General features: G+C 41.5%; 2 protein-coding genes across 3 annotated transcripts in view; both read left to right on the top strand.

Annotated features, from left to right (window-relative positions):
* The window catches only part of LMTK2 (lemur tyrosine kinase 2), a 42,691-nt gene extending 36,664 nt beyond the window's left edge, over positions 1 to 6,027 (top strand). Inside the window, exons 12-14 of the mRNA XM_027683386.1 lie at positions 159 to 294; positions 670 to 918; positions 2,031 to 6,027. Coding sequence (XP_027539187.1) covers positions 159 to 294; positions 670 to 918; positions 2,031 to 2,059 — 414 coding nt within the window. The 3' untranslated portion in view covers positions 2,060 to 6,027. The remainder of the gene's footprint in view (positions 1 to 158; positions 295 to 669; positions 919 to 2,030) is intronic.
* Positions 6,028 to 6,060: 33 nt separating this feature from the next.
* Positions 6,061 to 10,765, top strand: BHLHA15 (basic helix-loop-helix family member a15). Of its 2 annotated transcripts, XM_027683398.1 has the most exons (4): positions 6,061 to 6,231; positions 7,407 to 7,557; positions 9,158 to 9,231; positions 9,322 to 10,765. In XM_027683398.1, exon 4 carries the CDS (start codon positions 9,358 to 9,360, stop codon positions 9,856 to 9,858), a length of 501 nt encoding a protein of 166 aa, XP_027539199.1. In that variant the 5' UTR covers positions 6,061 to 6,231; positions 7,407 to 7,557; positions 9,158 to 9,231; positions 9,322 to 9,357; the 3' UTR covers positions 9,859 to 10,765. The 2 variants fall into 2 exon arrangements, with proteins under 2 accessions (XP_027539199.1, XP_027539198.1); XM_027683397.1 differs by having other exon boundaries at positions 9,158 to 10,765.
* Positions 10,766 to 11,640: the final 875 nt, after the last annotated feature.

Below are 11,640 nucleotides of genomic sequence, written 5' to 3'. Positions count from 1 at the left end.
TAGTAGGAACAGTTCACAGACCTTTTAATTCCACATTCGACCTGATGGCAGTGTGGGACAGTGTATTTGTGGTGCAGGGACAGTGTGGGGCAGTGTATTTGTGGTGCAGGGACACGCTGTGTGGAAAAAGAGTTACAGGAGTGACTTTGTTTGCTCAGGAAACCCCCACCAAGGAGCTGGGAAGCCGTGGGGTGGACGTGAACGGGGAAGGCGCTGGCAGCTCTCCTGTCCCATCCTCCAGCCTTGGCTACTTAAACAGATTTGCAAATTCAGAAAGCTCAACAGATGAAGAAGGTACTTGAATATATTTATACACAGCAGGGACTGAGACTGTTTTATGCGCAGTCTTTTATGAAATGTCATTTAAATTAAATGTGCTTTGTAAATTCACTGTACCACGTTGGCTTCAGTTTTGCATCCTAAGCACACACTGCAGTTGGGCTCAGATTCCCCTGTTCCTGAGGAGCAAAATGTGACACTGGTTGTTTATATATTGATGTGTCCAGGGTATCCTGAAAGGAAACTAAACTGTGGGTGACAAATCTCTAGCCCAGGGTACAGGTTTTGTTTGGGGTTAATGCAGTGTTCCAGGGGCTTACTTGTAAAGCTGTGTGTGACCTTCCATTACAGAAATGTAATGATGCTTTTTTGCCTTTTTTCCCCCTCAAGGTGGGGGTTTTGAGTGGGATGATGACTTCTCCTCTCCAGAGCCATCCTTTATATCCAAGGCAGCTAATAGTCTTATTGGTTCTAAATCACCCCTTCAGCCATCAAAGTACTTCTCTCCACCTCCACCCTCCAGGACTCTTGATCAGAACTGGTCACATTCATCCCCTTATTCCAGATTCTCCATCTCTCCTGCAAACATGGCAAGCTTTTCTCTTACACATCTTACAGATTCAGATATAGAGCAAGGAGGTAAGTGATTTAGTTGTAATAATTATTTTAAAGATACAAATTAAAAATGTTATGCAAAGATACAAGGCATAGGTACAACAAATCTTGTTCTATTTTAAATGCTTAATTTATAAATGCATTTTTAGCACTATAAAGGTAGTGTCTGGTCTTGTGTTTCAGTTAAGACATAGCTTTTTCCACAGAGATTATTTGCATCCAAGTTGCTATAAACTTGTGGTTGAACAGTCTATGGAACACTTACAGGACAAGCTCTCAATTTTTCTGTTAAAAACCCTAGTGCTATATTTATATAAATGAAACCTCTGCAGTCCTTAAGCACTGGTGTTACACCTGCCACACTATGACACTTAATAATTCTCATTATTGCACTGTCCTAAGTCACAACTGTGTTTTCATTGCACAGGTGAGGATGCCAGGAATGTAATGTTTCTGCCATTATTGTGTGAACTTATCTTACAGTTTTGTTTCTTTTTATATTGCTTTTTAGACAGTGCATTCTTGACATTTTCTCAAGAATTGCAGCATTTTCTCAGGAGCTGTGAGTAGGATCGTTTCTGTTAGGAGAGCCAAACAATCTGTTCAGAGCAATATTGAGTACCAGCAGTATATTTATTAACAAACCTTGTCTGTAACAAAAAGCTTATTTAAGCTTTGATACCTTTTCGAGGACTAAGAGAAGCAAAAATAAGGAGACTTGAATCAGTTTGGCATATTATTAATCTCGATAACACATTGCATTATTAAAAATAAATGTTACTGATTGCAGAGCCTTGCTAATGGGCAATGTCTATAAATGTGTAATCAGTGTTAAAGAGAGTTGTATTGTTCCTGTATTGTGCTTATTGATTAGATAATGTTTGCTGCTTAGTAACTTACAGATAAGAGAGATTGTTTTGGACATCCTGCATTGCCTTATGTGTCCTGGGAAGTGACATTGAACTGTGTGATTGAAGCAGATGTCTATGAATAAATGTACCAAATGTTTACAGTAGTTGAAAGCTGTAGGGAAAGATTAACCAAACCAATGCCAAGTTCTAGGAAGAGTCTTACAAAGAACTGAGGGTTGTGCAGAAGAATCTCACTGTATCTTATGACCTTTCCTCTATTAATAGGAAGCAGTGAAGATGGAGAAAAAGATTAAATTAATTTAAATTTCCTCGGACTGCATACATAAAACACACAGATTTTGTGTCTGAGACTTCTTTATGTAAACTCTGGATCCTCCTGGAGTAACACAGGTAATCAAGAAGTACTGAGAAACGAAAGTAAACACTGAAAGCAATGTTAAATCAGGACATTAATTTGAATGTGTATTTAACTTTGTAATGTATTTTTAAATCAGTGCAATTTTGCTTTTCATTGAAAGACAATTCTGCCGCTGTTTTCAAGTACTTGAAGTATTTTTCAGATAACTTAAACAAGTAAAGCAATTACACTACAGTCTGGTTTATGTATGAGATTGTATAATATTCTTTTTATATTTTTCCATGTAGTTCGTTATCTATTTGAACCTACACCTGTTGTAGAATTGTGTATAACTGTCCTGTGCAACAGGTGGCTGTGTTGATGGAACTGTATGAATGATAGTTGATCAGTAGTGAGCCATATTTATTCAAAAAGATATCACTACATATTACTTTGCTTATTACAATTGCACTATGGATTATTCTTCCTTTATTTCCTGATGATGTACAGAATCAAAATGTTAAATCTTTCAAGGAAAATAAGACAAGTTGAATTGGCCCAGTTATCCAGTTTAATTTGTCCTTTTTGTAGCCTTTGCTATGCACGGTACTTGTAAAACATACATAACTTCTGAGTATTATGTTAGACTTGCTGAAATCTTATATTCAGTACCATTTCTAAATGATAATGATTATAGAATGGTTGTTAGTGTTCATGTTTTATAGGAAACTGGAAAAGAATATATGATATACTCTGGAATTTTTAGATGAAAGAGAGAATGTCTTTTAATTCCTACATATGATCCTACTGACTGCTCAAACTGTAATAGCATCTGACTATATCACAATTAAGGGCCTTCCAGTTTTTACAGCAATTTCTGCCTCGGAGAAAGAAGAGGAAAAATTGGCTGTACAAAACTGTGGAATTTATGAATCTTATAAAAAGACTAATTTCAGTAGCCTGGCTTTGGGTACACTTGACCCTTCAGTTGTACATTCTGTGAATTTTGAAGCTCTTCTGCCGATGGCAGACAGGGCTCTGTTCAGAGGCCTGTGATAAATCTACCTCTTGGTGATGTGCTGACAGTGAAGGTTTGGATTAACAGTTAATGCCCAGTTTTGCACCCTTGGTAAGGCCAGACCCACTTTAAGATGTCTGCAAGGCTGCATGGTACATCTTGAAATGCATCCTGAGCAAAGGGTGCGATCCTGTAGGTTTGCTCTGAAGTCTGTAGGGAAGGGAAGACACCCGGGGGGGTTTAACCTTCCCACTCTCCCGTGCATCTGGCTGCTTCAACCCTTCCAACTGCTCAGAAAAAAGTTATCCTTAATTATTACTCCAAAGTGAGTTCAGTTGAGAAACAAATCCCTGACCTCTTGGAATGCCTTATGCAGCTGTGGATCTGTAGGAAACACTGATAGGAACAGTTTACCTGGGTTTGTGTTTTAGGACACTACAATACAAATGTACTGAAATATGAAGTACTTTGTATTTTAGTGGCGGTTTAGGCAGGGCTTGAGTTAATGGTGGTCCAAGTGCTCTGTGTCCAGATCCAGTCACCAGAGAATTTTCACCAGATGAAGATGGGAAAACCAGATATTTTCAGATGTGTCATTTTTTTTTGTATACCTCTATGTTAATTTTGATTTTTAAGTATGTTTTAAAATGACAGGAATATGTCAATTGTTTTTTTTTTCCAGCATTGTTTAGCCCTTAACCAGAATGGCTTCCATACTGATCAAAAGGGAACGATGTAGTTATTATGTTATTTGAAGTTGCCAATGAATTGTTGAGATATCTTTTTCTGATGAGGCACTCAGGTTTGCAGTTAGTCAGAACTGTTCTTCAGTATGAAGTGAGGAACTGAATTTTCCCATGGACTTTTCCCAGAACATGATTTAAAAGGCAAAGTCAAGTAGTTCTTAATACAGGCTTACAGTATATACTGTAGAGGGTTTAAGGAAGCTGTGCACTACTCCAAATATTTAAAAATATTGGTAATAGACTTTGTGCACAAATTATTGCTTAGAAATTCTGTAATTCCAACATTAAACTCCTTGATACAGCTAGATTAGGGCATTTCATCTGTCTTCTACAATTCTCACCATAGTAAGAATGAAACTCCACAGTGGTCTGCAAAGAACGTGTGGGCTTGTCTGCCTTGTGTGGTGAGAAGCCTGTCAGACCTGGAGTTCAGCCTTAATTTTGAATCATTTGATTTACAAAATCAGTCCAGAGTTAAGTAAAAGTATATACTGCAGAATGTTGTAATTTGGTGGTTCATTTTGTTTCTTATAAGTCTGGAGAATCAGATGTTTATCTTGCGCAACGGGAATTTCCTTTGCTTGATGGGAATCCAAGATTTTTGTTCTTTACCTGAGTTTAAAGAAAATATTACACAGGAAGTGAAAGTTTACTCCTTTGTCCACATGGACTCGTTGCTAATGAATTGCCAAAGGAGCATTTTTTCCAAAATTAGATGTGTATTATAGTAAGCAAGGTAATGTCCTTTTTAGCTGTACAACAAAGAGAAAGAAATATTTAAAGTTGACTCACCTCACTTAAACAAGGATTTTAATTTCAGTAATCCAGTAGGCTGGATTGCAATAATATAGATAGTCGTTTGGGGGAAAAATATACTTAAAGATCTGATCAACTACTAGCAATACTTCAATATCTGCCTGGCAGTCAAGTGGCACAATGAAGATGAATCAGTAATTCCAATGTGTTACATTATAATGAGGGGATTTGTTACAAACCATTCACTACAGGTAATTTCTTGCACTAGCTACTTAAGCCTGGTCTCTCTTTGAGAAGTACATGTATCTATTTTCAATGGTTTATTATGAGGACTGGTTACAGTTTAATTCCTTCTCTAGTAGAATACCTGGATTGTTTGAATAATGAAGGCATTGTCTCAAATTGGCTACTAAAGATATTTAAAAGATCTGATTTTTCCCACCTAAAGAAGTTTGTTTAAAACTTGGGATCTGTAGTAAGAAGCCAAGAGAGTGAGAAGAGTGTCCAGTTTCAATGGGAACACCTGTACTCTCCCAAATCCCCCAGCTGCAGATACATTGTGTATAACTGCATTTATGGAAATTGCCATTTTCATGAAATGAGAGGATTTAACTTTTTTTTTTCATATCCTTGTTGATGCACTAATGAAAGCCATTTAAGCCTCATTCTTTTTATCAGTATTTTTAGCAGATTTTTATGTAGTACTCAATCTCTTTCACGAGGAGGCTGGTTGGTAGAGAGACCTTTTTTTTACAATTAAGCACTATCCTAAAATGTCAGCATTGTCAGGTGTCAGTGACATGGCTATTTGTGTTGGAGTTGCTGAAAGGTGGAATCCAAGTATTTTAGCCTTATAAGAAATAGCCTTAAATAAGAATGGAGTGTACAAAATTACTTCAGCTTTAAGTCATACAGAAATATCCTTGTACGTTAAAGCTTTTGGTACAAAACAGGAAGAAATCTAGAGGAGAGTCAAGCATCATATAAACTTATTGAAAATAAGTATTTGTAATACCAGCAGCCTGTTTTTCAGAAACTTGAATATGACTTACAGTTAATTTTGTTTATGAAATTGTTTGAACTTGCACAGATGTAGGTGTAACTTAAATGATAAATGGTACTGATGTGTGTGTATATATAATGTTTAATTCTATTTGTAAATGAGAAACTATGTAACAAAATCATAGGTATGAGGTTTTCCTATTGTAATTTAATACAGGTATGAGGTTTATGGCAATATATCATAGTTAATGAAATTTCAGGTCAAAATGTCTTTAAATTGTGTACATTTTTAAATTGTAATTTCTACTGTATATTGATTATCATGCATAGTGTGATTCAAGAAACTGCTTGTAATTTAAAAATATTTAATATTAAAAATAAAATACAGTTATATATTTATAATCTCTTTGTCTGTTTGTTCATTTTTAAACAGATGGCAGCAATGGATCAGGTCCACAGTGTAGTTCCAGTGTAAGATATATTTATTAGGGTCCAGAGGTTGAGAAAGTACCAAAAGTTCAAAGCCACAGTCCCAGCAGATGAGTCTACACTAAATAGTGTAGTCACCCTTAATTTCTTCCACTATCATCCTTGTGAGAACTTCAGGTAATGTGTGTACAGACAGTAGAGAAGCAATAATTGAAATACAAACTGTAATTCTGAACACTGAATATTGGTTTTAATCATAGAATTAAGTATCAGTAGGAAGAATGCAGACTTCAAAATTTGTAAGTACTCTTCAGAAAACAAGTTAATGATGTTTTCTCAGTATTCATTTAATTTCTTTCCAGAAGATTTTCTTGGTTTCTTTCAATCCAAGTGCATGTGCTGAATGGACCAAAGAGGTAAATGTAGTCCTTGTGTGTATTGGGAGCTTCTTTCACATGAGATTGAGACTGTTTCAGCCTGGGCACATGGTGAGGCAGGAGGAGAGTGCTGGTTTCCCCTGTTATTCCTTCAGTTTGGGATGGCACTGGCAGCAGTCAGTGGTTAGTGGAGGCTGTGGGGGAAGCCCCCACATCACATCACAGCCACTGAGTCCTGGCAGCTGCTGAGAGCTGGGAATGAGAAACTGATAGCAAGACAACAACTTCGTTAGGTAAAATATAACAACTGTGCTGAAATTTGACCAAGGCAGCCATCATTAATGAGAGCAGATGTTAAAGATCCCATGACACTAAATTGGTCATCTTGTATAGAACCTATTATCAAAGAATTTGAGAACTTGCAGTCTTTATCAGCAGCAGCTCCCTGCAGGGGATGGCAGTGCTGTGTCTGTGGGCCGGTGTCACACGGGGGCTGAGAACTTGCTCAGCCCTTGGCAGAACAGAGCTGACACAGCCTTTGTCCTCCTCCACCCGCTGAAGGAGGCACTGGACTGACCCGTCCTGTGGTGGCAGTGCCCGGCTCAGTGCCCGTCAGTGACACACGTGCTGCTGCAGTGCTGCTCCCCCTGCCATGTGCCCCCGGGAGCCCTGTGACCATCCCGGACCCGGCAGGGAGCCTTGTGCCGGCCGCTGTGTCCATGCACAGCCCCCGGGTGTGGTGAGGGGGTGTCGGCGGTGCCGGGTGTCCCTGCCCGGTGCCTCCCCGCGGTGGGACCGCAGCTCCCGCCCGCCCGCGCCGGGCCCGCCCCCGCTGCTAAAGCGACGTGTCGGGCGGCCCGGCCGGCACCTGCGGCGGCCTCAGCCTGCGGGGCTCGGGCCTCCGGGGCTGTGTCAGCGCTGCCCCGCCGCCCCTGCGGCCCCCTCGGCGACAGGCGGGTCCTGCTTCCCTCGCAGGCTCCTGCTGACAGACCCTGGTTTGGCCAGAGGACCCGCAGCCTTCCCTCCCTGTTGCCCCCGCAGAGCCTCCGGCTGCTCCTGGCTCCCCGCGGGTCTCTGCTATGTTGCCCCGTGGGCCTTAAGCACGTTCTCTGCAGCTGGTGCAGTGGTAAGTCACAGTGGAGGGACACCAGCCCTGATAGATGGCTGCAGAGGGTGGAAAATGTGTTGGTATTTGGTTGCTCTCTCTCTTTGGTTTCTCTTGACCACCCGTGTTTTGCTTCTGAACTCCTCCTCAATCTGTTTCCTCCTTGCACACTTGTACCACCTCCCTGGGGGTCCTAGCAGCTCCTGTGGCTCCCTAAGGTCTCTTCTCAGGGTTACAGCAGCATGCAGCAGTCTGAAAGCAGACCTCGGCCAGCTAGGCACCTTCTTATCCCATCATATCCCAACTGCTTTTGCCCAGTCTGTAGTTTTAAAGACTACTTTGCTCCCACAGTTTGCTGAAGGTTCCTTTCTCTTGGATTTTCTTCCAGCTTTCTCTCCTGGCTGCCTCCATGAATCTCTTCTTCATAAGCCCTATGGGCTGTTTTCCTTCCAAGCAGCAGCTCTCCCCAGTGGTGCTTTGTGCTGTCTTGCAGTTGGGCCTTTTCTGCTGATTACACAAACAGTCCAGAACAAACCCAGTGCTTGCCTTTTATCCTGTTTTCCTGCTGAAGATACTCATGTGTCTCCAGTGTTTCTTTTAGGCTCCCACAGCCGAGCTGCTTGGTGCTGTCTTTCTCTCAGCATTCATCACCTGGGTGCCACCCTCACCCAGCTGCTTTGTGAGTTCCTGTCACGTTTGCTAAAACTGGTAGTAAAGAACCTGGGGGTGGCCAGGGTGCCCTCCCAGGCAGAGAACTGAGTCCCTGCCTGCCCAGCAGCTGAACTTGGCTCTAGAGAAACGAGAAACAAGAGGAGAAGTGGTGTTTACCACAGCACACCTGGGAACTGCCACCACCTGCTCCAGCTGAGGGTGATGTCCTGTGCTGGGGCAGTCACACACCTGGGGCAAGGTTTTGCTTCTTCTTTCATTTATTTTTTATTGGCTCACCAACTCTCAAGCTGCTCCTATGTATATATGTATTTATGTACCGGTATAAAAATATATTTTGTTTAGACCAAACCTTTCTCTGACTACATCAAGTGTAAGAGCACAGAAGGAACATTCTGAGAATCTCTCAGTAATGCTGATGGTTGGTGTTAGAGGCAGGGTTGCTGTGAGGCTTTGTCTTCAGATGTAGTGTGGGCACAGAATCTGGGCCGAGATGGTGTAAAATATCAGTGCTGTCATCTGCCTTGCTAATATGGGGGAAGGAGCATTGCTGTGTCTTTTTGGATAACCTGGGAAATAACCTGTCCTGCTGCTGTTGATCTGGGGCAGGAACTGCAATTAAGCCCTGCAGTGAATGGATTATTGTTGGAAGAGGGAAGTGCTTGTTTTTTCTGAGTTGTAGTTTGAGTTGTAGTTCACTTTTCTACAGGAAAACTGGATTAGCTTGGAGACCATTTTCTCTTATGTACAGTGAGAAAAGGGAAATCTCTCTAGTTTGAGACCTACTTCTAAGAAAGCAGAAGCATCTGTTTTTCACCAGTAGCTGATTCACTGCATCTTTGTTTCTGTGGTTCCATTCACTTGTCCTCTGCTCCCTCTGTAACTTCTTCCTGCCAGCTGAAGGAGGATCTGTTCTCTACAGAAGGATTTTCTCCTCTGTTCATCTGCACAGGTCATCTTGAGTAACAACATTCGCAGCTTCTAAAACGAACGTCACTTGAATTGAGAGCCAGTGACGGTTTTCCAGTGAGTGAACCAAGTAAACAAACACGTCAAACCAACCTGCACCGGATCATTGCTTCAGCAGGGAACAATATTGATGTCATGTTTTTACAGCACAGTGGTGCTTAATACCAGCACATCCAGCAAATCATGAAGACTAAAACCAAAGGAAAGAAGCAAAGGCAAACTGTTGACAAAGAAGCGTTTTCTGAGGAGTCAGCAATGAGAAAAAAAGAACTGGTGAAATGTTTGCGACGCAGAGAAAGGAGAAATGGGGGAAACAAGGAGAGCAGCAAGATTGCTGCAGCCAGAGCCAAGCGCCCTTGGAGCGCCAAGGACAGGCACCTGAGGAGGCTGGAAAGCAACGAGAGGGAGAGACAGAGAATGCACAAGCTCAACAACGCGTTCCAGGCCCTGCGGGAGGTGATCCCTCACGTGAGGGCTGAGAACAAACTGTCCAAAATAGAGACTCTCACACTGGCCAAAAACTACATTAAGTCCTTGACCTCCATTATACTCAATATGTCCAATGGACACTTTCCAGCAGCAGAAGGGATGGGGGGAACGTGGGGGTCCAAATTGTTCCAACATTATCAACAGCAGCATGGGGAGGATGACCATGAGGAACATCTACAGAAATGTGCCATGTAGATTCATAGCTTCAGCCAGAGCACCCACAGTTGGCTGCTACCATCATTATTTTTCCTTCTTACATCATAATACATGTCAGTAATTGGAACTTTTAAGAGACTATTTTTGCCTCCAGCTCTCTCCTCTTTTTTTTTTTTTAAAAAGACAAACAGGCAACACTCATGGCTATAGTTTATATGGCACATTTAAAAGCTACCTTAAACTATAAGAATTTTTCAGAGCATAATGAATGTATTTGTGTGGTTTGCCAGTGCTTTGAAACCTATCCTGTAACACTGGAGTTGACTTGAATATAAGAATTTAGTAACTTTTAAAAGTTACCCTCCTTGGGAAGGTTGTGAGTTGAGCTTCTAAGGTCTGTGTCACCGGAGTTCTTTGGAGCTTGGAGAATTGTGGCTGTAGCTCTGTTCCCCAGCCTTGCAGTGCCTGTTGTGATCTCCTACGCCACAGAGGAAATTAAAATTGATGACTGAAGTGACCGGATGGGAAATCAGTCACTAAATCTGAATATTTATCTTGATATTTATCTTTTATGGGTCTGCTCTGTGGATAATTTTCAACCTTGCAAAGCATAAAAACTTCTAAAATACTTGTTGATGTAAACATCTGCAAAGCTTTCTTAGACTGTAAGCTCTCTAGAGTAAGGGCAGTTCTGGTCTGTGTTTCCAGACCATCCTTTAGTGGGTGTCTGGGTATCATTGCAATACAAATAATAAATAAGGGACAAATGACTTATTTTTGCCAAAACAATGATAAAAATGCTTTAGTATAGTCTTAAGTTAGACATGATTTAGCCAATTTAAATTATTTGCTAATGAAGCCTGTGATGTGATCATGTTCTTTGTGGGTTAGTGTTAGATTCTGGTACTATAAAACAATAAATGCAGAAACTCTTCAAAAAGGAAAATGAGGGTGTTTTTTTCACCTCCCCTCCCCCCATTTCCCCTCTTACACTAAAATGTTTTCTGTCCCTGAGGACCCCTCATTTCCTCTTGTGTTCTCACACCTGAAGCTGGAGGGGCCTCAGTTGGTGCCCGTGGGGTCCCCGTGGTACAGCTCGTCCTCCCCCCACCCCCAGGCCTGTGCTGGGACAGCAGAGGTGACATTTGGCATCTCATGCACTACTAGGATTGACAAACTTTGTGGTGTGGCCCTTCTTCCCACAAAGTAGGGCTGTCCAAGGAGAAACAGTGGCTGAGGAAGGATTTATTGGATCCATGAAGGTTGTGCTGCTCTGTGCAGTTGGTGTGTTATTTATTGTGCTCCAGCACAGCACGATTTCATTTGGACTAGAAGGTGAGGTTTCCTGGACTGGCTGGTCAGGGATGTGAATTGTTTTTCCCCCCATAACAATCCACAGCTGTGATGTAGAACAACACAATTGTTTGTGTGTGTGGTTGCCTTACTGGAGAGATTATTTGGGTCCTGCCTCTACCTGACATTTTCTTAGCTTTTGAACTGTTTTCACACTAAAATAGATGTGATTAAGGCTTCCTCAAACTCAAGTGTTAATGGAAGTATTGCTGAGTTACAGATTTCAGTTGTCATTACAGTGCTGGGTCTTATTCCATTCAACAGCTGCCCTGTGTTGATAAATTAGTCCTTATTGTATTTATATGTTGTCTGATTGTAATGGGAGAAATAAGTAATTCCAGGGCCTTTTCTTTCCGTTGTTCCACTCAGCATCTCTCCAGGTAAGAGATGTGGGATGTTCTTTGGTTATTTCTGAAGTGCTGTGCTCTTGGAGATGCCAAAAGGGATTTTTTAAGAAGCATTTTTTTC

The sequence above is a fragment of the Neopelma chrysocephalum genome, unplaced genomic scaffold (assembly GCF_003984885.1).
Source record: "Neopelma chrysocephalum unplaced genomic scaffold, ASM398488v2 Primary Assembly neopelma1_65, whole genome shotgun sequence".
Lineage (NCBI taxonomy): Eukaryota > Metazoa > Chordata > Aves > Passeriformes > Pipridae > Neopelma > Neopelma chrysocephalum.
Note: the sequence above shows the minus strand (reverse complement) of the source record. Positions and strands in the feature narration are given on the sequence as shown.